This window comes from Pogona vitticeps, chromosome 2 (assembly GCF_051106095.1).
Source record: "Pogona vitticeps strain Pit_001003342236 chromosome 2, PviZW2.1, whole genome shotgun sequence".
Taxonomy (NCBI): Eukaryota; Metazoa; Chordata; class Lepidosauria; order Squamata; family Agamidae; genus Pogona; species Pogona vitticeps.
In genome coordinates, this window is record NC_135784.1 from 177,949,348 (window position 1) to 177,976,019 (window position 26,672).

General features: G+C 47.1%; 1 protein-coding gene across 3 annotated transcripts in view; it reads right to left on the reverse strand.

Moving 5' to 3' along the window:
- The window catches only part of PLXNA3 (plexin A3), a 79,241-nt gene extending 59,341 nt beyond the window's left edge, over positions 1-19,900 (reverse strand). Inside the window, exons 1-6 of one of the 3 annotated variants that reach the window (XM_020792920.3) lie at positions 19,766-19,900; positions 18,317-18,373; positions 13,719-14,960; positions 12,936-13,118; positions 3,397-3,525; positions 1,080-1,180 (exon numbers count right to left, since the gene is read on the reverse strand). In XM_020792920.3, coding sequence (XP_020648579.3) covers positions 1,080-1,180; positions 3,397-3,525; positions 12,936-13,118; positions 13,719-14,903 — 1,598 coding nt within the window. In that variant the 5' untranslated portion in view covers positions 14,904-14,960; positions 18,317-18,373; positions 19,766-19,900. Of the gene's footprint in view, positions 1-1,079; positions 1,181-3,396; positions 3,526-12,935; positions 13,119-13,718; positions 14,961-18,316; positions 18,374-19,248; positions 19,271-19,765 lie in introns of those variants that run through there. The other 2 variants (XM_020792925.3, XM_078386547.1) reach the window with 2 other exon arrangements.
- Between the last annotated feature and the right edge of the window lie 6,772 nt (positions 19,901-26,672).

Genomic DNA, 26,672 nt, shown 5'->3' on the forward strand with positions numbered 1-26,672 from the left:
CCAGTCAAAGAAATAAGGGCCTGAGTCAAGAGACAATGAATGGGAAGAGAAAGAAGCTTGGATTTGGGACTGAGTATAGACAAGTTTCTCTCCTGCTTTCCTCTCTCCACCATGCTGCGGGGGGGGGGGGCGCCGCGGAGAGGAATGCCACCTCTTTTCTCACTCCCCCACCCTACTCCTCAGTATTATCACACAGCTCTATATTAAGCCAGGAGGTGCAAGGTGCCATGCCAGGTGCTGAGGCAGTGATAGGAAACTGAGAAGAAATGCAAGGAGGAGGAGGAAAATGTTTGCTAGTGCAGAGCAGTAGCTGCTGGGAAAGTGGAGGAGAATGAAGGGTTTCCCTTCACCCTCTCTTTCTGCTGCATCTCTTCTCTTTCCCCCCTGGTTCCACACTGTCACACGACCAGGGACGAGGGAACCAGGAGTCCACCGCCAGAGCAGCAAATGACATGCCTCCTCCCAGTTCATGTCCATGTGCAGAGTATCCAAAACTACTATATATAAGTATTTTTAAAATAATGAACCATTTGCTACCCTTTCATTACACTTAAAATCTGTTGCCTCGGGACTGTTGCCTCACTCTGCCTAATAACAGGGCCGGTCCCTGCAGGATTCTTCCTTGAGTCCTTCCAAGTATAATGTTGAGTGGTGGGTGTTTCTCTCTCTCTCTCTCTCTCTCTCTCTCTCTCTCTCTCTCTCTCTCTCTCTCTGTGTGTTTGAGGGAGGGGGGAAAGAAGAAACCTCCCACATTTCGCTCAAGTCAGGGGACAACAGCTTCTGCCTCCTCCTCTAGTCTCGAACTCCCTCTAACTCTTCTCCCTCCTAGTTAGCTCACAGTGCTGGCAGATTTAATAGGATTAAGCCTCCTGCAGAGTCTAGATAAGGCGGAGGAGGAGGGAGAGAGCACACAGTAGGAGGGAGAAGAGGGGATATAAATTGACAGCCTCCCCGCTCCCTGACCTCCACTTCCCCATATGTTGGGGGCAGTGGGAAGAAGAATAGGATGATTGCTTCATCATGGATTCTTTCCCTGCCAATCTGCTTATTTTGGAAGGGGTAAAAATTCTCTTTCTCACCTGTTGTGGAGGACACACCAGCCACAGTGTGGGTCTTTCGAACCCAAGCATTCAGCACATGATGTGTATTGTTCACAGTTCTCTACCGGAAGTCGCACCACCTAAAGGAAGGACTAAATTATTGTATGTTCAAAGGCTAGAAAATTTCCTCCTCCTCCTCCTCCTCCTGACCCCTTGGCTTGCCCCACATCCTGTCTGCGAGGATTGCCATTCCTCCACACACCTCCACCAAGGCTTCTGTGCCTTAAAGATGAATAACATGCCGAAATGCAACTGCTGTATCCTTCTAGGTCAGGTACAATTTAAATAATGGACCAGGTGCTGTACTTTCATGACACCCCTAATATGCTTGCCTTGTATGATTTCTAGCACAAGAAGAGACACCTGTTGAATTAGCAACCTCACAGCAACAGAACTTCTCCATCTCCCCACTCACTACTCTTATTCTTAGTCAAAGCTTGGAATAAACCAACTATTTTAACTAATTAAGCTAAACCATTAAATTTTAACCTGAGAGGAACAAAAAAAACATTAGCTTAATTAGGTCCTAATTATTTTAACCTTTATCCATAACTGCTACAGCTATTAATTTTACTTATTCTCTTCTAAAGGGGCTGTGATCAGCAGTGAAAGCAACAAAAAAGAGTCTGAGCCATGGCCAGGAGAAGGGGAGCTGATCACGGCAGAAAGAAGGAGGTGGTATCTTATTTTCACTCCCTAGCTCCAGCTTGGAATTGACACTGCTGCATGGTGGGTGGAAACAAAACAAAACAAAAAGAGGTGGGGGGAGGAAAGCCTTGCAATATTTGTACAAAACCTAAAACAAAGCTGGGCAATACCTTTCCTGGGCCATTCAAATAGATTAGAGTCAGGTGAGCTTTAGGGTGTAGTAGAAACCGTTGTCAGACTAGGCACTGCAAAGCTTAAGGGTAATTGCAAAGAAACAGAATAGTACCAAAAAAGAAAACATTTACCCAGAACAAGTTCCTCAGTCTTAATGTGCAGAGAGTCAAAGGATGCACAGTAGTATCATCATGTCTCTGATTCAGTTTTCTACTACTGAGATACTGACACGTCTCTGCAGCCAGTTATTGCTGCATTTCTCTATTGCACTGGACCAGTGCCTTCTAACTGGAATGCAGACCTAATTCTTTATTAACTCTTTTCAATCCAGAAAAACAACCCACAGTGTTTGATGGATCTGTGAGCAGTGCAAGCGTTGCTGGGAAATGAGGGAAGCAGGGAGGAGACATGCGGGTCAGCAACAAAGCATAACTGAACAGGTTGTTAGATCAATGCTTTAGGTTAGGGCAATGTTCTCCAATTTTTTAAACTTAGGCTTTCACTCAATAAATAAAAAAATTTAAGCACTGATACTTACCTACACTAAATGAGGTTTTTAGATTTTCAAATTAGAAACTTTTGTATTTAACATCCCACATGTTGCTCACAGCATCTGATCCTATTTCACTTACATTTTAATTTTTGGTTTGTTTGAACAATCAGTTTTCTACCTTCCTCACTATTCTAGGCATTCTAGATTCTCCAGACAATTCACCCTTCCCTGTGCCTCTGTCTTCGAATCGTCCTCAGCACTGTTCTAGAGATTTTACCTGACTACTTACAAATACTGTATACCCTCTAGCTTCTCTTAATTTTCTCATTTTAGATAGCCAGATGTATTTGTGGAGTCATATTGATCCACCCTCATTAGTTGGACAAAGGACATGGCCTTCCAAAAGTCCATACATACACACATTTAGGTTGTCGTAAAATTTTCGCAGGCCAGCTAAAAACAGGGATTGTAAATAATTTATGGGATATGTCTTAACTCAAAAAGAACTGTGCCTTTACTTTTTTTAAAATTTGAACCTCCTAAACTTTGGAAAATCTCTTCCCCCCCCCATGTGCACCCCCCTCCCATAAGAAGTCTTGCCTGTTGGAGGCTCTTATCTTTTCAGGGATGAACTGAAGGAAACGAACATTCCATAGGCATACTGGCATCTTGTACTCCAGACCTAAAGCCTGGATTAAATCAAAGAACAATGAGCCAAATTCAGCTTAATTACCTTTCCGTTATCAGCTAGAATCAGCCCTTCTCCAGCCTGGAGCTCTCCAGATGATTTGGACTTCAACTCCCAGAATTCCACAGTTGGCAATGGCGTTCTGGGAGTGGCAGTCCAACATTTCTGAAGGGCCCATGGTTGTGGAAAGCTGGTTTAAACACCTGTCTCCTCCAAGCTCTCCCTACCTCCTAGCTCAGCGGTTCTGTGGCCTTCATTAGAAGCCTTACCCCACCATTACGAATGAAACTCACCTGTCTCTGACTGAGAAGATAAAGAGATCGCTGGTCAGGGCTGAGGACCATGTCACGCAGCAGGGGCTCCCCAGGCATCACCGGCACAGACTCATAAAGATGGGCCTCATTTGGATTGTCCACACGCACCTGTGGGGTGTGATTGCATGAGGAGAGGCTTTTGTAATCCAGATTTCAATGATATCAGTAAAGAATGCACAACCATTGCTGATCCTCCTGAGGGCCCGTCTGGTTGAGGCCTCTGCCCGCACACATACAAGCACACCGAGGTGCACCCCACAGCTTTGATGCAGAATGTTAAAAGCAATGAGTTGTCTGCACTGAGTGACCTTTCTCCCTAAATAGGGCAAACCAAAGTTATATTTTAAAAGAAACACAATGAATTGGCGGAAGACAGGGCAACAAGAAACATTTCCTAGTTAGCCTTTAAAGTAACTTTAAAGGACATTTGAAAAGAATTTTGACAGGTATTTTCCAGGTGTTTTTTTTTCACAGGTGGGGAACCTTAGCCTTAGGGTGAAAGCCAATCCCCGAGGGTTCCCAAGGTTGCCATGCCCTCAGCCTTTTAATACAATCGTCCCCTCATCTCCCGGCCTTTTATACCGATTTTACCACAGGTAAAGGTCTGGTAGCCATTCAAGGCCACAAATGTAAATGCAGTCAGAATGAAAAATATGAAATGTTTTCTGTCCACTGGATGATATCATGTGAGGCTTCGTTCACTGTTCACATTTCATGTTGTTTTCATTTGGTTGGCAATTGATTCACAAAATTACTTTTTATGCAAAAAGCTTGCATATTGAACAAAGTACAAGTTTTTAAAATGCAAAATACATGGGGCAGGTTGTGTGTGAAAAAAACACACACCTTTTTTTAACTGCTTCTGCCAACAAAGACATGTCCTGGGTTCCCACCCCACCCCATGCAGAAATTAAAAATCTCAAACACACAAAAATTTGTTGAAACATTTTGTTGGTGTTGTTGAGCACAACCACATTTGCAAGGATTTGCTATGTCTTCACTCAAGGCACAGAAACTCTGCCCTCTGGAAGCCAGAAGCCTTCTGCAGGTGAATGTTTATCATTTAAGTTAGGTTCCCCTTGACATTTAGTCCAGTCATGTCTGACTCTGGGGCACGGTGTTCATCCCCATTTCCAAGCCATAGAGCCAGCGTTTGTCTGAAGACAGTTTCTGTGGTCACGTGGCCAGCACGACTAGACACGGAACGCCGTTACCTTCCCACTGAGATGATACCTATTTATCTACTTGCATTTTTACTTGATTTCGAACTGCTAGGTTGGCAGTTTATTGTTTAAGATACCATCATAGGAATTAATCTGGGTTAAAACTGAGCTCACACAATCACTGGGCAAGCCATTATCTCTATGGTTGCTACTCTTATAGCATGCTGTACATTGATTCTGAAGCACAAAATACACTTTTCTCACTGTGTATGTTACAAACATCACATGCATTTAACATCAGATTGTTCCAAATATTGCTACGTACAAGAAGTAAAGCATTACCCCCCAGATGTGACCAGTTGTTTATATTTGAAAGGGAAGGCTCCCTACTTTTGTATCAATAACTTGTGGGTTTTCTATATTGGAGGATAAAATGTCATACAAAATGTTCCTGAAACCCACAGTTCCTTTTTTGTCGATTGGAAATGGTACATGTCTTCTTGTCCTTAGGATCTTTTGATACATATCAGGTCAGTCCACATGTGACCCACCAAAGACAGCCCATCAGCCCCCTATTTCATTCAAGCTGAGTACTTAATGGGGCTCTACTGCCTTTCTGGAATTGCAAACACATACAAACAGAGGGATTACCAAGTAAATGGTAGGCATAAAACAGACGTATCTAATTTGTCCTGCTGGTAGGGGGTTGATGGGAGTTGTAGCTCAACACATCTGGAAAGCACCAAGTTGGGTAAGGTGGTTGGAACAGACTGAAGAGGGTGGAAGTAAGCGTCGTACAATGTTTGAACCTTTATGTATGCACATATCAATACAGTGGCCAACTGTACTATTTTAGGAAGGCTGATCCTCTGTTGGACAGAGAACTGTCCTCTCTTTGAATATGTCCACTATTTGAAGGACTGTCCAGGCTGGGTCCAGTTTAAAAATAAGGAACACTAAGGAGAGAGATTTGGGACCCCAAAGTTGCCCATCCACAGCTGGTACCCAGTCAGCAAATGCAGTAGGTATGTGGGTCACCTGGCCACAAGTCTTTCCCACTCAGTAAATATGTACGTATTTGAATTCCGGTTGAATTGCAACAGGCCTTTCTAATTTCACACAATACTTATAAATCAACACACACAATTTCATATGAATCAGTGCCTTCTTCATGATTCATGTCCTCTTGTTGTGTAAGTGGCTACCCTATGCATTAATCAGAGGAGCTACAGCAGGCAACCCCTAATTTAGACCAATGGGCACTATTTCCAGTGCAGAAGCAACATGGGTATGGGGAGGGTGTTGTAGCTATAGCACCAGCACTTAACACTGGCAGCGTTGAAGGGTGTTGACTAGAGCAACTCAGCTATTTTTACATGTTTCCTATTTGTTAGTGAGATTTTAGTTGAAGCCTCCAATCCTGCTTTACATAGATTTGCTTTTTTGCAACTTTGTGATTCTGCTTGGCTTTGCGAATTAAAAATAGGCATAAGATTTTAGACACAAGAGGAGAATTGCAGAAGTTAATCAGGATGACTTCTTTGCAAATGGAGCTGTGATTAAAACTCCCGTGTCTTTGTACTGTGCTGTTTTCTGAAAGGAAAGATTGCTTCGGCATGTTAACAACACCGACTTAATTTTGTATTCTGGTCTTTCAAATACTATAGAAAGCATTTAAAAATTAAAATTCTTGTTGTGAATACTGGCAAATCTGGAAAAATCAGAGTAGATCCTGAGGCAGTTTCTGGGACTGATCCTATAAACCCAACATTTTTACAAATTTAACAAAGTGGCTCCACCCCTTCCTCTCCTGGGCACCTCATAAAAGGAGTAGCAAGGGTACACACATCTAATTGCTTATAGCCACCCTGGGACAGAGGAACCAACAATTACAGCAGGCTTGCACCAATTTATGCAAAGATAGACCCATAACAGGTCTAGCTGTCAGTTACATACTGTATACGCTGGTGGTGTAGATTGTATAGAGATGGGCTTCATCCACAAGACAGACTCTCTCCCGATCCCAGACAAATGTTGCAGTATGCCTTGCAAAAAGGGCCCTGGACTTGAATATGGAACTCTCCCAGGACATGCAGAGTTCATATAGGACAAAAACATCCCTCTTTAAGCCTCAAGTAATCCCAGCATTCTGTATGTAGCCTCAGTGAAATTAAAATGTTGACTACCTGCATACAGTTTTCAGTGCTTTCTCCATGATTTTTCCTGAGCTACCACTTTTGCGGGGCGGCATGTGACCTTCCAGATGCCGATATTGGGGGTGAATTATTTGTTTTTGGGAGAGTAAGTCAGACATTTTGCTTCAGAGTCATGTTTAAAAAGATGTATTTTAAAACGCACACACGTATGCACACAAGTCGTATTACTAAATTATGCACAATAAAGCAAGAGGCCTCTTCTTCATTTTCCTCATCAAATTTAAACACCTGAGAGGTCACCACTTGCCTGCCTGAAATACATCTGAGGGGACCTCCTAAGCTGTAAAACAAAGGTGGGGATAATGAAGAGTCCTTTAGCTGCTGCTGGCTGGACTGCAACTGGTATGGCTAGAGCTTTTGAGAGAGTTGCAGTACAAAGAGCCAAGCAACCCCCACACCAGCTTCCCATACTGCCTCTACACATACACTAAATTATGAAGCATCTTTGTTATTGTAATATCCTGTTTTCCATGCAGAAGGTCCAACTGACATATCAAGGTAGAGATAGGAAAGAATCCTGCCTGAAACCTGGACAGCCTCTTATTAGATGGCCTGAACCAGACAGATAGGTTGAGCAATGGTCTGCAACACTTTAAAGCAGTTTTCTAGTCTCAGCATAGTGATGCATTTCCATGCCGGGAAATTTCATTCAGTCCACATTTTAAAGTGTTTTTAAGTAGTTAGCAGTTCCTGGGTTAGTATGGGTGCCACACTGCTTGGCTCCAATAGGATGCATACAGGGTGGGTAGTTTAGAAGGAAATGCACACAACAATATGTATACTGAGAGGAAATGTGCAAAATGTAGATGAAAATGTTCCTAGTTTTAAAAATGGGGTAGAAAACAGAACACATGCAAATTGATGTCTTCCTTTTGGTAATGGGTGAGTGCTCTATTGGGCTTTTTCATTTCATTGCTCTACATGTACATTTTCAGATATATCCTGGGAAATCCAACAGCGTTGATGGATGTAGTCTAAATATAAACTTATAAACAGTTTAGCCTGCACTGGCTCTTGAAATACTTGCTGTGCTAATGAACTGAACACGATAGCTTCCTTTCTATAGCACTCAGACAACACATACAATCATGCAACAGACCTGAATCGCCTTCTTTTAAAATAATTGGAACTGAATAATATCCAGCAACATTTATGATCAGGAGAATAGGATTTAGGAGGAAGTGGCTAGTTCAGGATTCTGGGTAATGGAATCCAGAAAAACTCTTTTTGAAGCTATGAAAAAAAAGCAGTGTGTGACTTCCGGAAGCTAAATTGTCCCAAAATATACTCAGAAGAAGGGAATGGTGAGACCCTTCTGAGTACACTCTGTCTAGGAAAACCTGGAAAGGGCAGGTTTAAGTTGGAACTGACTTCAGGGCACACCATTATCATTATGGTAGCACATATTCACAACATTAAAAAAAAAGATATTTCCAAAAAAGGCGAAATACTGATTTAAAAAGGACAGGTATCAAAATCAAAGGACTGTAACAAAGGTTTCTGTTAATGTGTGTGCCTGCATGTGCGCAACTCTGCCTTCCTTCACACAGCCTTCCTCCTCCTCCTCCACGCACCAACAGCGATCATTTTAAGTTCATTTCATTCTGGTTGGTGAGGGAACCCTGCACAGGGGGCAGGGAGAGTCTCTCTCTCTCTCTCTCTCTCTCTCACACACACACACACACACACACACACACACGCACACACACACACACACACAAAAGGGACAGAGCCTCATCCAGCAGGGCTGAAAATTAGAGGGAATGCTGACTGTATCCAAATAAAAAGAGCAGCTGAAATTATATATTTCTGCAACTCCAAAATACACTTACATTCCTGGTTAGAGAAAACATACACTGAAACAAAAGGGAATGGAACTCACTCCTTTTAACCCTAAATTCTCTTCTGTTAACATAACAAATGCAAACAAGGGAAACACACTCCTCAAAACATATAAAATAGTCAGTGGCTTCCAGTATTGCTAGATAAAATAGTGGGTTTCCTATTAAGCCCACTAAAGGGCATATCTTACTCACCACCACCAAGGCCCCACAATTCCACTTAAAAACAAAGTGTGTTGGCAGTGCAGCTCTTATTTTAAGTTATCCCAGGCTTCCAGAAGCATCTGTCTGAAAGAAATGTGTGCCTGCTTTACACACCTTGTTTTAAAGTGGAATTCCAGCAGGGGGTTGTCACTGTTGTTATCTCGCCAGTGACAAATCTAGTAGCAGCAGGGGCTCCAAAAATGGGTGGAAGTCCACATGGGGACCACATGTTACCCACCTTGGATACACAGAGTTGTTTACCAACAGTTAACCTATGAGCCCACATTCCACATTGCCGGATTCTCCACCACTATGGTGTGGTGTATTATATAGATAGTACAATAATAAATTATTATTTCTAAATTGACAGATTTATACATGTATAAATTTATATATGTATAAACCTACATATGAAAAGTTTATGCAGATCCATGTAATTTTTGGTGATACATTTCCTCTGTGTGTGTTTGTGTGCATGTGTGCGTGTCTGCCTTTCATGACAATCCACTCTATCCTGGAGCCATAGTTTAAGGAACCTCAAGAATGTACCTTCACATCCCAAAACTATGGCTGAAATGTCCATTGGGAATGATCCAAGGAGACAAGACCAGTTCCCCCAAAGGCATCAGGTGGTTGATGGGCTAGAACTGTTCCCTACACCAGAGAAGTCATCCCCAAGTGGCATGATTTGTGGAAGAAAGACACACTGTCTCTGAAGAAGGTATCTACAATAGAAACACCACACATGCATGCAGGCTTGCCCCAAAGAGAAAGCTCAAAGGATCTTTCATCCCGGCCAACAAAGCCCCATTGAGCCTCCCACACACATCAACCAGACCCTTGGGGTCACTGCAATGGCAGCTGAGGAGTTCGATCCATGTGCCCCCCCCCCGCCACTGCCCCAAAGGAAAGGGGATAATGGTCCTTTTCAGACTTGGATGAGAGAACAGGCAGGTCACCTCAGGGTGAGGCTCCAGGCTAGGCCGCAACAAGGCAATTAGTGTAGTAAGGACAGCAGAGGGAGATCTGGGAATGGCAAGGACAGACGGATGGGCTACCACCCTGCCTCCTGCTGCCCTAATTGAATCTCCATCATTTGCATGAGGAACAGGAGGGGGTCATGACCTCCCCTCATGCCCCCTGCCAAGGGTTCAAGAGTTGAAACAGCATTTCTCCTCTCCCCTCTCCTACCTCCCCTCAGCACCAGGCAAACTGTAACTCAATTCCAGCACCAAAGACCTCAAGAGGATCGATCCTTCTTCCCTCAGACGTCAAGTTGACTCTCTGGCAGAGGAAGGGAGACAGATGGGGGAGAGGAGAAGACAGAAGCTGGGATGGCATGCTTTCTCCTTCTTCAGAGAGACAAACGCACAAACGCATGCACCACACCTTCTAAAGAACCCACTTCAGGCCTATTCAAAACTACAACTCAAACAGGAAGAAAAGTGGACAACTCAAATAATCAAATCTGGACCGAAGCAGCCCAAACAAACAGAGTGGAACCCCTGCCCAAGATACTGCCACTTAATTAGCACTTAATTTTTATAATTAAGCAAGGCTTCACCTCTGCTTCAAGTCATGCTTGGGCAAAAGGCCATCCCATACAGTACTTTTGTGCCAGGTGTTGTTGTTTTTTAAACCCATAAGCATCCACTTCCCCAGCAAACAATGATACCGAGGCCTCAAGCAACCGGTAGAAACCATGGGGCTGAACTTACCCCTCCAGCCACAGAATTATACCCATTCAGCTCCTCTGCCCTCTCAGGCACAGAGTCCTCCTCCATTCCCTGCCCAGTCCTGGCCTTGCCCAACTGGATGGAGAAAGAAAGCCCAGCTCCCTCATTGCTAGTGAATATTTCATGCGCTGAGTCTGTTGGGCACAAGCCTCAAGCAGAGCGGTAACTAATGATGATGGGTAGAGGAGACTGCCAGTAATGGGACTTAATTCCCACTCCTCACCTCAGAAAGCAAGGCTTGGGGAGGCCAGGCTAAGAGGGGGGAAACAAACATCTCATATCTCTGAGATTCACTTCTACGATATTTCTACACAGAATATTCAGCCCTACAGAGAATGGGGAGATGGGGGGGAGACCACGGCCGTAACTGGAAATATCTGCCCAGCCACCCCCCTGTATCAGATATGATTTAAGACCCCTTCCTTGCCCACAAGTGCAATGGAGGGAGGTGTGGGGCAGCCCAGAGGCTGTCTTGCTTCCCATGGGATGCAACTAAGTTCCTGAGAATACAATCCTTAGGCCAGAATTTACTGTCTCGGTGCTTGCTTGCCCAGTCCTCTGTGCAGCAGGCAGAGGATATAATGACAATATGTTATTCATTAAAAACAAGGAAGGTGTGCCAGACCTTAAGATTTCCTAGAAAATCTCCCCACTCTTGCCAGGCCAGGCCTGCGAGGCCCAAGGATGACAATTCACCTGGCGGGTTTGGGGTGGGGGGCTTCTGCAAAGAGTAAGGGAGAGCTCACACTTGTTTAGCCAAAATGCACAGAAAAAGTCTTAACCTCAGGAAACTCATTTAAAGACTCACTACTATCTGAAGTACCTAACCTAGGTCATAGACACCCAGCCAAAATTTGAAAATAGATCACGCTGCCAAAATTCAGCAGCAGAGGGGGAAGGGGAGGAATCCATTTAAAGAGAGTATTTTGCTTGCTTTAAATGCCCTGCAGTTTGCTGCAGTGGCAGAATACTGTAGCTGGTTAAAGCAAACGTTCATTAAAAACAAGGTTTAAAGTGCCTTGAAGTGGGGTATTCTCCATTCAGTGGCAAACTCCTACAAGGAGCCCCCAACTTGCCTGCTTTAAATTCTTTCCTAGCTGTCACAAAACCTGGCGTCCCAATTTGGTGGAGCAGTTTTTAGGGATGCTTTCAGGAAGTAGGCTTGGAAGGGGCACATGGCCGAGAAGGAGCATGATTTCTGTACACTGACTGGCAAGAGGCCTGCAAGGTTTCAGGCTCAAGTCTTTTTTTAGTCCTGGCATATATCAGCAGCCCTGGTAGGAAAGCTTCAGAGGCTCCAGATCCCATAATCCTTTCTAACTGGCCATGCTAAGACTTTCTGGGAGCTGAAAGTCCAGAACACCTGGAGGAATGAAGGTTCCTCTGCCCTGACATATGGGGTCCCCACAGGAAGACAAGTTGGGTAACTGGAAGAAAAATGATCTGCCCCATTCTACGCCTTATTAGCATTTCCAGCCCATCATGGTTACAATTACAGTTGCTGAATGAGCATCTGAAATTTCTTATGAAATCCTCTGAAAATAGCAAGAATTGCCTACAAACCAACTATGCCCCTCATTAAAGAGAGACAGAGACTTAAGACATGGCTCTCCAATGCTGCAGGACTGAAGTTACCATGACTCTTCTCTCTTGGACATGCTGGCTTTGTTTGACAGGAGCTCCAATCCAACAACATCCAGAAAGTCACACATTACACACTTAGACAACAGAGATCCATCCGTCACCAGCTACAGAAGAATTACTGTCTGGTTCTCAGTCCAGGGAGGCAGCTGAATTTACAGAAATAAAATAAGAAATTTGAAACAATCATGGATATACAGTGGTGCCCCGCAAGACAATGATAATGCATTCCATTGAAATTGCTGTTTAGTGAAATCATCTTGCGAAAAGCGTTTCTCCATTGGAATGCACTGAAACCCGTTTAATGCATTCCAGTGGGGAAAATAGTCGTCGTTGTGCGAAGATCACCCATAGGGAAGCCATTTTAAATTGCTGTCTTCCGAAGCATCGGTGCCGAAAACACCCTAGGGAAGCCATTTTGCGGAGCCGCCAATCAGCTGTTAGAATCGTCCTCTTGCTAAGCATTGGTCCCGGGGGAAAAAGCGTCTTCCAAAGCACGGACCGAAACGTCGTATAGCGAGATTCCCCCATAGGAAACACTGTTTGCGAAGCACAATGGCGGTCACAAAATCTCGTCGACATGCGGATTCGTCATTTTGCGGGGTCATCGTCTTGCAAGGTACCACTGTATAGCCTGATAACCTTATCTGATTCCTATTTGTTCTTCCCTAAGAACTCTCACCCCACAGTCAATATGATCCAAGGAGAGCATCTCACCTTTTTGAGGTTTCCAGCACGGGTCCCAATAAAGACAACTGAGTGGCCACGGTAGGCATAGGCAGCAACACTGGCCATGCCCTCTGCCTTCTCTTCAAGTAGTGGGTGTCCCTCGATGACCTGCAGTCCCCCCAAGGGCTGGTTGAGCACTAGCCCACAGAAATTCCCATTGATCTGCATGGGCTGGAAACAAGGAGAGAAAGGAACATGAGGGTCAACAGTAAATGGGATCCTATTCCGTTTACTTCCACCACACAGTTTGGGCTGGAGATACAAAAGGGCTGAAATCCTGTTGCTTAGTGCATTCAGTTGCCTCTAAAGTAGGCCTATTGAATCAGTGGGGGTTCAGTGAGTCAACTCTTCCATAAGATCCACTGATTCAATGGCTCCCCTCTAAGCAGCAAGATTTCAGCCAATCATCTTCCTAGGACTTCCAATACATTCCACTTTTTGTTTGTTTCCTTTTTTAAAAAAGGAGAATAAGTAAGCATTGCAAGACCCCAAATGAGAATTCCTGGTCTGCATTTTGGGCATCTGGAACAACATGGGATCAGAACGGTGAAACATTTCCATTTTTGGACCCCTAGTCCCAAGATTCCCCAGCCCTAGGTAATGTGAACTGTGTGCAAAAGTAACTTCTTCAAGCTGTGCGTGGAGGAAAAAAAGGGTGGGGGGGGGCCTTTGAAGTCCTAGGACTTCCAGGGCCATCTCTGAGCAGAAAGGAAAGTAGCAGGAAGCAAGTGAGGGGGGAAAGAGAGCCCAGCGGGCTTGACCATGTTGTACCGTGTTGATGCAGGGGAGCTCTTTGTTGAGAAGCCACGGGAGCGAGAGGCGCCCTTCTCCACGGTAGCATGACTGGATGCGTTCACGGATGCGCTGGTTGACCTCATCCAGGGTGAAGAGACACAGAAGACTCTCCCGCGGTGGGGCCGCTCGGTTCTTTTGGCCCTGTGAGAAGGCAGCATAAAGTACATCCTGCCCCTCGGCGATGCCAAGGGACTGAGCCAGCTGTCGACCTGCTTTGGCTAGCTGAGCCGCCTGCACGAGGCGGTATTCCACTCCGTCCTTGGAGCAACCCAGGGGAAATTCCACGTAGGAGTAAAACTCGGTGTCGTTGGCACATAGACGTACAATCTTGGATGAGAAGAACCGCTCCCCACCAGTCACACCAGGGCCTCCTGGACCTCCTGCTGGCTCCAGAGGAGTCTGGGCTGTGTCCAGCTGCAAGGTGAGGAAATACACAAAGCGGCCAGAGACAAAGGCGGACACATAGTAGATGTCAAAGGCAGGGTAGAGCGAGAGTGTGTCCGAAGGAACCTTGATTTGGGAGGAGACAAACTCATCTTGATACACCAGGCTGAACATCTCGGGGCTGGTGGCGTCAGGAGTCAGGCGGCGGCTGGAGAGGGTGGGGAAGTACTCGGAGCGCCCTCCAATGGAGGTGCCCACAAAGAACTGGCTGGGCTGTCTCGGCAGCTCCACAATCACACCCACCATGGCATCAGGTTCACGCCCACCCGAAAGGTAGTGCTCTTTGCGCTGGTGCGGCTCACCCAGCTTGGCCAAATCGTCCAGTCGCAAGAGCTGGCAGACGCCCTGCCAGACGCTGCCACAGGCCACCAGGCGGCTGCCCGCATAGTCAATCAGCAGCAACTTGTTCACATTGTCGGCCGGGGAGAGTCGGTGAGCGCAGAGCCTCACGCCCGGAGGAGGGTAGCACCGGGGATCATCCGGCACCGGGCCCGTCAGGTGAACCCGCAACTGGGTCAGGTTGGCCAAAAGCTTGTAGATGCGGTTGATGGCTCCAACATAGACCTCTCCTGTGTCATGGTGAACCGCCAAATGGGTGAGGGCCATGTCTGAGACAGCGAACGTGGCCTGCCTGGGCGGGATGCCTACGACAGGGGGCGGCACGGAGAGGAGGAGGACCGTGGCGGTGGTGGTGGCGGTCAACAGCAGCCACCACATGATCACCAGGGAGTCGCCTGGGGTCAGGCAGGGCCAGACGCAGGCAGTTCATTCAGCCTGCAAGGGAGAGAGAGAGAGAGAGAGAGAGAGGAAAGACAAGGGTGAAGAGCCACCAGCCCAGCATTGCACGGCACTAGGCAACAGAAAAGCAGTCCCCGTGGCACAGTAGAAATTAAAGTGACAGCCAAGCATTCAAATTCTCAAGGCAGGTCGCAATCCTGTGCACAGCCTTCCTTGGTAATAAGCCTTGCTGAGCTCGGCGGAACGCATTTCAAAGAAAGCATGCACAGGTCTGGGCTGTAGGGTTGCACAGCACTTTGTTGGTTGTAACAGGCTAACAAAGCTCATCTCCTGGAATTAGGTTTAGCGTTACTTCCAAGCTAATCCCCCAATCTCCCGGGCACCTCCTCCCCAGTCAGCGCTCCAAAGCACCATCTCAAAGACTCAAAGACTCAGAGTGAGCAATGTTCCCACCGAGGTCTCACTGGGGAACCCACGCTTGTTCTGGTGAAGAGTCACCCCCTCCAAGAATCTGGCTTTGTCATTTCTCTTCCAACATACAGCCAGCCAGCCACATACACACACACACACAGCTTTTCATTAGCACCCCTCCACATACAGCACAAAGCAAGCAGCCCTTGCAGGACTGAGAAGCAGACACCTCGCCCACCACGCCACATGCACACCTGCAAGAGCTCAGAAGAAATGAAAGCGGCAATTCCACCTGTCAGATCCAATGAACAAAGATGGCACATACCAGAGGTTACTCCCTTCTTCTTGTCAAGATCACACACACACACATCTTATCTACCCTATGTGTTTGAGTGCAGTCTATCTTGCTGCAAATGCCAGGAGGCCTGTGTAATCCTGACACTTGCAAAAAAAGACCAACACATCCGTGCAACACTGCATGTTGCCCAGGGGATCGGGGGGGGGAGTGTGACTCTCCTCAGCTACAAACTGTGCTGTGTTAATACATCCTCACAAGGCCCACCTAAGCTACAGGTCACTGGCATGCAGTGGCTCAGGGGCCCATTTAAACAATACACTGTGCAATGTTAACTGGGAGCCTCTTTTTTGCTTTCCCACATCCTGCTTCAATGGGGCTTTTAATGGGCACCTGTGTGCTTGTCATTTGATGACTTCATCATTCAGGGAATTCTTTGCATGTCTGAAGGGGCCACCGTAGATAAAGCAAGACATTCCCGTCTCACTTCAAATGCAGTGCTTTCCACTTGATTAACTTTACGTGCTCAGCTGCAGAGCGAAATGACGAGAAACCAAGCAAGGTGCATGCATGTGCAAAAGAGACTTATGATCTCAGTCCTCAGTTGCATGGGATGTCACAAAACATCACGGGAGGATCCTACGAAAACCAGGTTTCCTCATCTCTCCCCGCAAACTTGCTAAGGCACAAGATCCTCCGCACACATGTTGAAAGCAGCCACGCCTCCCTTGGGATCCCATCTTTTCAAATTCAGACAAAGGAAGACAGAATGCATACTTTGTCCTCAGGCTCACTGGTAAACCTATAGAAGCGGGTCGGTGGGTATGAACAAGCAGCACAGTGTTTATATGGTGGTGGAAGCAGTGGGCCTTACCTTGTTAGCACTGATAGCAAGTCCAAATCAGTGCCTCGAAAATGCATTAAAGAAGGAATAAGCAAAAGGTTTTATTTCAAAAGGAACTCCCTGGGTCACTTGTTACTTCTTGGCGGCCAGGTTGTCTTTATCCTTACTGTTACTCCCCTGATACAAATAAATTGTTGCACTGTACGTTTTTAGCACACCGTCAGAAAAAAGACAGGGAAGTACTTTTTAGTTCTCTCTATTGGCCAGTTCTGATATTGCAGTTTGCAAGTATTTCTAAAAATGCAAAAGACAAAACCAAAGGAGGCTTTCTTTGCCACTTAGGAATGACGCAAACCCTGAAAAATTCCTAGTAAAATGCCTCTTTTATAAGTAACATTTGAAAGTAACATAAGAACTATATGTCATACCTAAAAAGTAACTTTGTAACTGTCAGCTACATTACTGATTATCCCAAAAGTAATTAGTTACAGCCAAGCTCTGGGAATGGGCAAATGAACAGCTGTGGGCCAAACTTGGCTGGCGAAGCAATTTCTCCCACCCATCCCTAGAAGCTCCATCAAACGTTACTCACATTCTGCTCATCTTTATATAATTAATTTAATTCCTGCAATCCCCACAATAATAACCATGTTTTCAAAAGTAGGAGGAAAGAAAGATATTCCTCTCTGTTGACATCATAACCATCTAACTGACAAGTACTGGTAAAACGTTAGCACATTGCCTTGTCAAGAGACGGGGTTATCCTCAGATACGCACATCTACCTATCAACCAACCTACATGTTAGTAACACTCCAACACTCCAACTCATTTTAGACTTACAGTACTGTCAAAAAACCATCCAATCCTATGCTATGCCATCAATTACTCTTCAATGGAAGGGCACATGCATGCACTGATTGTACCCACAACAGAGCTGAGGACCCCACCCATCCAGCAAAGCCAACCCATAGGACTACCACTCTTTCAAGCAGCTGTTCAACGGGTCTTATGGGCATCCAAACCTTTTACCCAATAGTACTGAATGGCAGGTGCTAAGGACTGGAGTAAGGACCTTATGCACACAACACATGGGCAGTTCCTGAGACCCATGGACAACAACCAAGGAAGTTCCGTGAAGTTCTATGTGCCTACTGTGATCTCTTTTGTGGTCCCTCGGTGTGTGTGCGTGTATGTGTGTGTGGGATAGGATTAAAAACAAAAAAAAATCTGCCCAGTAACTTCACCACTATCCTACACCTAAACCAAAGCAAACACACAGAACCTGGAACACATGCATGCATGCGTGCACACATGCACGCGCACCCCTGCCAACAGTACACTGACACAGATCTGGGTTTTCCCATCCCTTTCCCCCACGCTATAGCTCTGAATCCTCCACACCCACCACAGTGCCTCCCAGGAGATGCCTTATAAATGACAACACCAGTACGACAGACACAGCACAGATGCTCTGCTTCTCCCCTTTGCATTCAGTGCAACCCCACCCTCCTCACCCTTGCAACCCACGAACCCCTCAACTCAACTGTGAGGACATCCCTGGAAATCAAAATCACTTCCACGAGGTACAAGCTCCAAGGAGCTACTTGGCTGCCTCATTCCTTCCCAGTGAATCACAGAGCCCAGTTTCTCCATCCTCTCCCACCTCTTTGACCAAGCCCTCCCGCTCTCAGTTCCTTTCTCTTGGCATAGTCTTCCTCAGCAGGCACGGTTTATAAACCGATCCACTCCAGAGAGGCCAGGCAGAGGCACAGCGCAGCCCCTAGCTGTGCCCATTCCCTCTAAGAAGACCCCAAAATGTAAAGATTTCCCAATGCACTCACCAGGCAGGGGAGCATGCAGGGAAAGAACCGCCTGTCTGGCATCCACAGATCTTCCTGCTAACAAAGAAAAGAGACCAACTTGTTACACCCACCTTTTGGACCAGTCCATCAAAAACCACACTGGCTACGGTGAGTCAAACTGAGGAACCACAAAGCAGCTGTGGATCCTCCTTGGCTAGGTTGACCTCAGCTTTCCCCATCTGCAAAATGGGGGCAATCTCAATTGGACTCACACCTCAGCCGAAGGAAATATGGAAACACTGGAAGCCACAAATTCCAGGCAAGAAGAGAACCTGGAATTCTTCTGTTCTGGTACATGCCACCATCAATCACGCTGACCCAATTCCCAGAGCCAAGCGCCCCCTCTTCTCCAAATGCTTAGCTCCTACTCCCAAAGCTCTTTTAGAAAGACATAACAGGAGGAATTTGGGCTCCAGCCACAAACCCACCATCCCAGGAAGGTGCTTAGAAATCCTTCCCAAAAACAGAGGATGCATTTTTGGGGGGTTTCATAGAACGTAGTTTATGGAAGGGTGGGGGTGGTTTAATCAAAAACAAAGCCCTAGATAAAAAAGCCAACAAATGTACCGACTGACAAATCCAGTATGACCGCAAGATGAAAGAAGCGACGGAGGGGGGGGGGAAGAGATGTATGTTATCTACTAAGCAACACCCCCCCGCCGCCAACAAATCAACCGTGGCTGGAGTAGGATGGGCGTTAGCCAGTGTTCTCCATCCCAAGATTGGGCTGTTCCAGGGTAAAGGAACCCGAGCCATTGTGGGGAGGAGGCGGGAGCAAGGAAAATGTTGAGATCTCCAGGCATGTCTTCACACACACACACAGACACACACACACACCCGCCCCCGGGACTGATACAATCTCGAACCACTAAATTTCTGTTCACTTGGCATTCTCATATGTATTACCTTACCTGCTCGCCTGCCTGCCTGCCTCCCACCCTTTTCCATCCTCTCTCCTGGTGGCCGAACGAGATTGCAAGGAAAACCCACTTTCCCGATCCAGAGAGGAGAAACCGCCTTCAGTGGTCGATTAAAAAAAAAAGAAAGAAATGGAAGGGGTGGGGAGGCGGAGGGGGAAAGGATGGGAGGGAAGGAAGGAAGCAATACAAGAACCACAACCACAAAAGGGGGAAAGGATGCCCCAGATGGGGCGCCTGCGGCTGGCACCGACCCAGGCGAAAGCTCCCCGCCCTGCCTAGCAAAGACCCAGTCCAACCCGGGTGGGGGGGGGGGGAAAGAAAGAGAGCGGAATCTCTGCCCCCCCGCGCCGCCCCAACAACATCCGTAGGAACCGGCAGCTTTCCTCCCAAGCAGCCACACCGTTGTCTCAAAATCCTCATGCTCCGTACCAAGCAGGGGATGGGTTGCATGCATGCATGTCAAGAGGGCGGGGGTTGGGGCGGAAAAGGGCCTCTGCCTTCCCCTTACCTACGTCCTCCCGAACCTCTCGGCCGTTTTTGCACGGATCCAGCCTCTCTACCTGCCACGCCGAGCTCCGTACCTCCCGCCGCCGCCTGCCTGCCTGCCCGGCTCCCTCCCTCCTTCGCTGGCTCTCCAGCCGCCGCTGTTGCTTGGCGTCTGCTCCCGCCCCAACCGGTCTGAGCCCTTTAAACGCGGCCAGAACCATTACAGACACGGGGGTGGGGGGCGTTCAGGAAGGATCGGGGCCTAGGGAAAGCAACCTCTCCCCCACCTTCCGAACCCCCTCCCTTCCTTCGTGTTTCTCTCCCGAGGCGGCGTCACTCTTCTTGGCTCAGGGGAGGAAGATGGGGGGGTCTCTCCTCCCCTCCCAGTTCTCGCACACACACCTGCCTCTGAAATGGTACCGTCCGGGCACTCATTCATCCCAGACCCTTGAGCAGGGGCCAGTTGGAGAGTCGGGGTGTTATTATTGCGAAGGGGGTGGGTGGGTCTTTCTCCCACAGAAGCTGTGTCGTCTGGGGGTGTGTGTTTGCTTTTCAGGGCACTACGTGGACGGAGGAGGGGGAGAAAGGGGAGCAGCGTGTGAGTGCAGGAGGCCATCGGGCTGAAAACTCCCTTTGCTGGCTGAGGGTGCGAGGAAAAGCCGCCGCCGCCCCCCCCCGGGGGGGAGAACGGGGGTGTCTCTTTCTTGTTGGTTTTTACTACAACCGGTCGAGAGGCGCCCTTTTGCTTGCCAGCGGCCAGGCTCACGCACGATCCGGGCGCGGGGACAAAGTGCCGACAACAATCGATGCTTGGAAAAGGGCGATGGTTCATTTGCAAGCACAAAATTAGACGATAATAAATCCTGGACTTCTCTCTTCCTGCTAGAACTCGGGCGGCGGAGGCGGGTAAAATGAGGGGAATCGGGAGCTCGCATCCCGGTGCGACCCTCGTGAAAGGAAACGGGAAACTGCTGGGAGAGAAAAAGAGAGAAAGAAAGAAAGCGAAGGAGCTGCTCCCTAGTTGATATATTTCCCCATTCCACCCCTTAAGACCCCGTGCAATCCTTTCCTAAACCCTCTGCAACGTTACTGTGCCTAAGTCGCCCCCTGGCGGCAGGAAAAGAACAACAACCAGGACCCGTCCTCCCTTATTTTGCAGAGGAGGTGGGGGAGAGACACTAGTTGCACGCGTGGAACCCGTCCACGATCTTGCCTCGCCTCAGCTCCTCCGGCTTGCCCCCCGGATCACGCTTCCGCACCCCCATACCCGACGGCCTCTTCTTCCCCGCCACGCGCCTCCATTCCCCGGTTCAACCTCCTCTCCCACGCCCCCGCTCTGCTTTTTTTGCGCCCAGGCGGTTGCCTCTGTACCATCCAGGGCACGTTGTCATGGCAACGGGAGCCAGGAGATGAGAGAGGTGATGGACGCCCCATGGGTGGCGGGAGAGGGACGGCGAGTGGGGTGGGGGGAGAGGGAGAGGAAGGAGATCAGGGTGCAGGCCGGTGTGGGTGGAAGGGGATGCAGTCCTGAGATTGCGGGATTGGGGGGGCGCAGGTTTAGAATATAGTACCCGATAGACCCATTTCACAGCATCGCCATCTCACCCCAGGCGCTGCGCAGCCCGGACCCGCCTTCCCTTTCCCCCTTGCACGCTTTCTCCGTGAGTCACAAACTCGGCGGCAGGCAAGAAAGCGAGGCGAGGGTCCAGCCTCCGAAGAAACAGAGAAAGCCTCGTCCTGTCCCATCCCGTCCCGGGCTGAGATCCAGGAAGGGAAAGGCGCGGGTGAAGTGTGGGCGCGGGGGGGGGGAGTCGGAGGGAGAGGGAGAGAAAGCTGCAGCCTGGCACCGCGGACGCCCGGCAAACCGCTGAAACGCAACACGCCCGAGGCCCCTTTGATGGGAACCAGATGCCTTTGCAGCTACCGAGCAGCCCTGGCAAGAGGGCCCACGTGCTCTGCGTGTGCAAGAAGGCCGAGGGGGGGGGCGGAGGCAATCGAGGGGAGTGTGGGTATGCCAGAGAGGATTGTTTGCACACACACACCCCTGTCATGAAGCCAGGGTGACAGAGAGCGAGGGGCAAGACCTCCGGGCATCTCTCCTGTGAAGTTGCATTGGTAATCTAATGGGGGCAAAGACAGGGTGGAAGGGTACGCAGGGACTTGCCCGCTGAAGAGGCCTGAGGAGCGGATCAGGACTTAATTCGGATCAAGGTAGGACTAGGATTTAGCTTTAACCCAGGGACCATTACTCGAGTAAAGGTGCCTCTGGCCATATTCAGAGTGCATTCCCCACCACCGCCACTTCTTGGGCCCTTGATAGATATACTACAGCCCACCCATAAAGATCAAGGGTAGAGCAGAAGTTTTAGGTATCACATTTGCCAGGAAGGCAGAGGTAATAATGTTATTTAAACACCAGCAACTTTATCCCAGATTTATAAGCAAAGTCTCATAACCATGTGTCTACTGTTTTAAATAGTTTGGATTATACAGAAGAAGGAGAGAAATCAAAACAAGAGCTGCAAGTAACAGGAGGAAATGAAAACCTATACTGTACGGTGAAATTTTTAGCATTTAAAAATAGCGTCTTTAGAAGAGGAATCTTCATGGTACTTATGGAAATAAACACATAATAGCAGAATAGTCATTTTTTCCTATACAAGGAGAACTAATTGTTCAGTACCTTGACATAAATGGCGTTTTTTATTTTGGTTTTTGCTAGAAGTTTGTTTCAGTCACCCATATATCACAGAAATGGGAACTATCTCTCTTAATGGTTTGAGCTTGAATACTTTGCTTTTATTCCTGGGCTGGGGAGCAATTTTGTCTTATGATCAAAAGGTCCCAAATCCTTTCAAAACAACTGAGAATAAATGTAAACCTTTTACTCTCCCTCACTGCACCTCTGGTATGGCCGCCTGGAATTGTACTGCCATCAAGAGTGGAGAAAGAAGCTCCTTTCCCAGAGGCCTGGTTTGGCTGGGATGACGAAGCTGTGTCTGGATTGTACCTAAAATGGCAAACGTGGGTGGGATCCTGTGCCTCTTTAGTAGTTGTGCAGAAGAGGACAATTCAGCAGAGGTAGCTTGTAGAAATATCGTCTTACACAACCGTTAGATGTGGAGAATTCTATCCACCCAAAACTTTGCAAACCATTGTCCTATGTACAGATATTACAGAGGTAGAATCCAGACATTGGCTAGACTAAGTTGCATCACTTCTGAACTCAGGCAGGGGCTCCCATGACAGAATGCAAAGAGTTCTAGCTGCAGACGTCTCCTTTAATGATTGCATTGCTTCAAATGCAGTTTTTTTTAAAGTGGCATTCAATCCTGCGAGCTCCCACCTACAGGCCAGAATCCTACTGCCAATTTACACTTATGGAAAGGAAATTGTGTAAGTCTTGGCAGCAGATCGCCTCTCATTAGAGGGATGTTGTTTGTATTCCTTAGTGTATGCCTAAGGAACACAGCCAGCATGTTGTTAATGAGCAGCAAATTTGCCACCAAGACTCAAATGATTTCCAAGCATAAATTTTGCAAGCCTAAATTGGTCATAGGATTCCAGCCAGTGTCTCTGAAGTGGCACAATCCAGATATGACAGGTTTACCATAAAGTTAGAGGAGACTCAAGTCTGAGGGACAGAGAACATTGGCTCTCAGTGTCTAAAAAGATTGCTCGGATTCAAGCAGATTCTGTGCAGTGGACAGATTCTGAACTGTCAGAAGCATCCTGATCTCTTTTTGCAGGAGATGTGAAAGAGGCATTTTCAGTCTGAAATGCAAACCCAACCCATTTCTCTTCCTCCTCTCTACATCCCAGCTGTTCTCTGAAATAAATTTTTATTCCAATGAAATAACACCTTTACAACCTCTTTCTATGAACTAACCAAATGGCAGGAGAGCTTCATTTGCTGCTTCTTAAACAGACACAGGAGCAACTGGTGAACCTGGATAGACTGTAACCAGAGCAACGACTTCTAGAAGGCTCTGTTTTTACCCAGAGGGGTAGTTTTAAAAGGACTAATATTTATTGTTGTATCAGTAGTCATGGTTCGGAGCTCATTTCATCAGGTGTCTCCCTCTGTCCATGTATGCATGGCTTTTGGAGAGCACCAAAGAATTTCAGAAGAAGATCAGTCTATGTTTTATAGACTACAGCGATACCTTTGTGTAGATCATGAGATCATGATCTGTGTGGATCATGAGAAGCTACAGGTGGTTCTGAAAGAAATGGGTGAGCCTCAGCACTTGATTGTCCTGACGTGTAACCCATATTGTGGAGAAGACGTTAGGACAGACTATGGAGAGACAGAGTGGTTTTCTATAACCAAAGGTGTCGGACCGGGGTGCATTTTATCCCCTTACCTGCTCAATCTGTACATAGAACATATCATATGGGAAGCTGCACTAGATTCAGATGAAGGAGGAATGAAAATTGGTGGAAGAAATATCAATAATTTAACTCGCAGAAAGTACCAATGACTTGAAATTAGTTTTAGTGAAAGTGAAAGAAGAAAGTGTCAAAGTAGGACTGCAGTTAACCATTAAGATGACAAAAACATGGCTACAGAATTGAACCACGGCAGCTTTAAAGTTGACAATACCTTGGTTCAATCATTAATCCAAATGGGGATGGCATCCAAGAAATCAGAAGACTGAGATCCAGTAGGGGAAGATCATGAAGTGCATGGATGTGTTCCTGGAGACCAAGGCCAAGATCACTCGCACCCTTGTATTCCTGAGATCACTATGTATACAGGTGTGAAAGCTGGACAGTAAAGAAAGCTGATAGGGAAAAAATTTTTTTGCTTCATTTAAAATAAGATGCTGGAGGAGAGCTTTGCATATCACTCAGACTGCCAGAAAGAGAAATAAGTGGGTCCTAGATCAGATCAAGATCCTGAACTATCTCTGGAAGCAAAAATGTTGAAACTGAAGCTGTCCTCCTTTGGACTGGACAGATTATGAGAAGGCAGAATACTGTGGGGGTAAAAAAAACAGCCATGCTGGGAAAGGTGGAAGGCAGGAAGGAAAAAGGAAGACCCGATCTGAGATACATTCACTCTCAAAGGAAGCCGAAGCCTTGAGGGTACAAGACATGGTGGAGAGCTCTACTTCGTACATCGGCCACCCTCAGTCGGAGGTAACTTGACAGCAGGTAACAACAATAAAAAATTGTCTAAGTATTTTTGTTTTAATTCCTGTTTGTTTTAACGATATAGTGTGATGACTGTGTCCCTTCACCGGGGGAAGGGAGTGGCATAAAAATACAAACAAACAATACTGTAAATAAAATAGTACAATACTTGCACCTTGTCCTTCCCTTCTCTGCCCACTCACAGCCTACAATACGGGTAAGCAATGCCTCTTAAAATGATGCCATGCAGCTTGGAAGATTTTGGAAATCTAAAGCAGGGCTGGATTTAACCGTTTTACTGCACTTCTCACTACAGTATTCTTAAGCTCTCCTGTCTAGGGCTGATGGGAATTAGAGTTCAGCAACCTCTGGAAGGCCATGTGGCTTTCAGCCTTTCCCTGGAGGGTAACAGGATTCTCACCTCAAATGTAAAGTGTCCCAGAGATGGAAAAGTCTCATGCACTGTAGTCTGAAATGTTTCCTCAGTGTCAAGCCTCATCGAGTCTGTCCGGAGGGGCTTGTTCCTAAATAAGCATGCATTAAGTTGCCAGTTCACAGCGAATTCCACCTCCATTTATCCACATCTAAGTGCCACTGCATTCAATGTGGCTAAGGCCCATACCTGTGTACAAACCTCTACATTCTTTAATGGAGGGGGGGTTTATCTCATCCTGGCTTGCGTTTCTAGGGATGGGAGAATGTATTATGAGACAGTGGCCCTCCAGACCATTTTGAACCGCAGTTCCCATTAGCCCTGGGCATCATGGCCAATGGTGCGGGAAGGTGGGATCTGCAGTTCAGTAACATCTGGGTACCCACTTTGGCATAGCGACTTGAGGTGACAGACCAGGACTCAGGAGAGCTGGGTGCAAATCCTGATCAGCCATGAAACTCACTGAGGGAGAGGGTGGGGAAGATGTTGTTGTTGTAATTGTTAAGTGGTATCTGACGCTTTGTGACCTCATGGACCAGAGTACGCTGGACCCTCACATCTAAGGATGGGGAAGGTATCACTCCTTAAATATCGCATTTTGAAAGCCCTGATAGAGTCGCTGTAAGTCAGTTCCAACTTGATAGAACAGAACACACAAGCTGCTGTGTGGTTATAGTGCCACCTGGTGTTCAAGAGGGGGAGGAGAAAGTTTCACTAGACTTTCTCGAAATCAACCCAGTCTTCCTTCCTCTCCCCAGGTCTACGCTCCAAGTATTTGTTCCATCTGACCACAAGTGCAGGGAACAAGATCTGACAGCAGGCCCTGAAATCCTACTTCTGGACCTATTTGAAGACAGTGGCAACAAATCATCCTTCCAGCTCTCCAGCCAGCACCATGATTTGACTTAAAATGGCTTCTGCAAAGCGCATCATCTGCTTTCACTTCAAGGCAGACTCCCACTCAGTGGTATTGTGGAAATTAAGAGGCACAAGGAGACTTCTGTGTTTTGGCTTCTCTGGCTTTTGAATTCAAGTGGCAAGTAGGGTCAGGAACAGAAACATCCTCTTGATGTCCATCTGGAATACCTATCCTTAATGGATTAACATCTGTGACTGCACAGATCCCATAAAAGATCGCCAGAGGTTTGTGGTCAGGCATTATTCCAAATAAGCTGGTTTCTTGCCTCTGCAGGACAATATTCCATTCTCCCTTCTGCCCCCTTCTCTTCCACAGGGTCCCCCATTTCCTGTTCTTTCAGGCTTTCCCCAGCCTGACTCAACCTGGTGTATCTAAATATGCTGAGCTACATCTCATCATCCCCAACCTGCGTGGTCCCTGGGTCTATTGTTTTCTCAG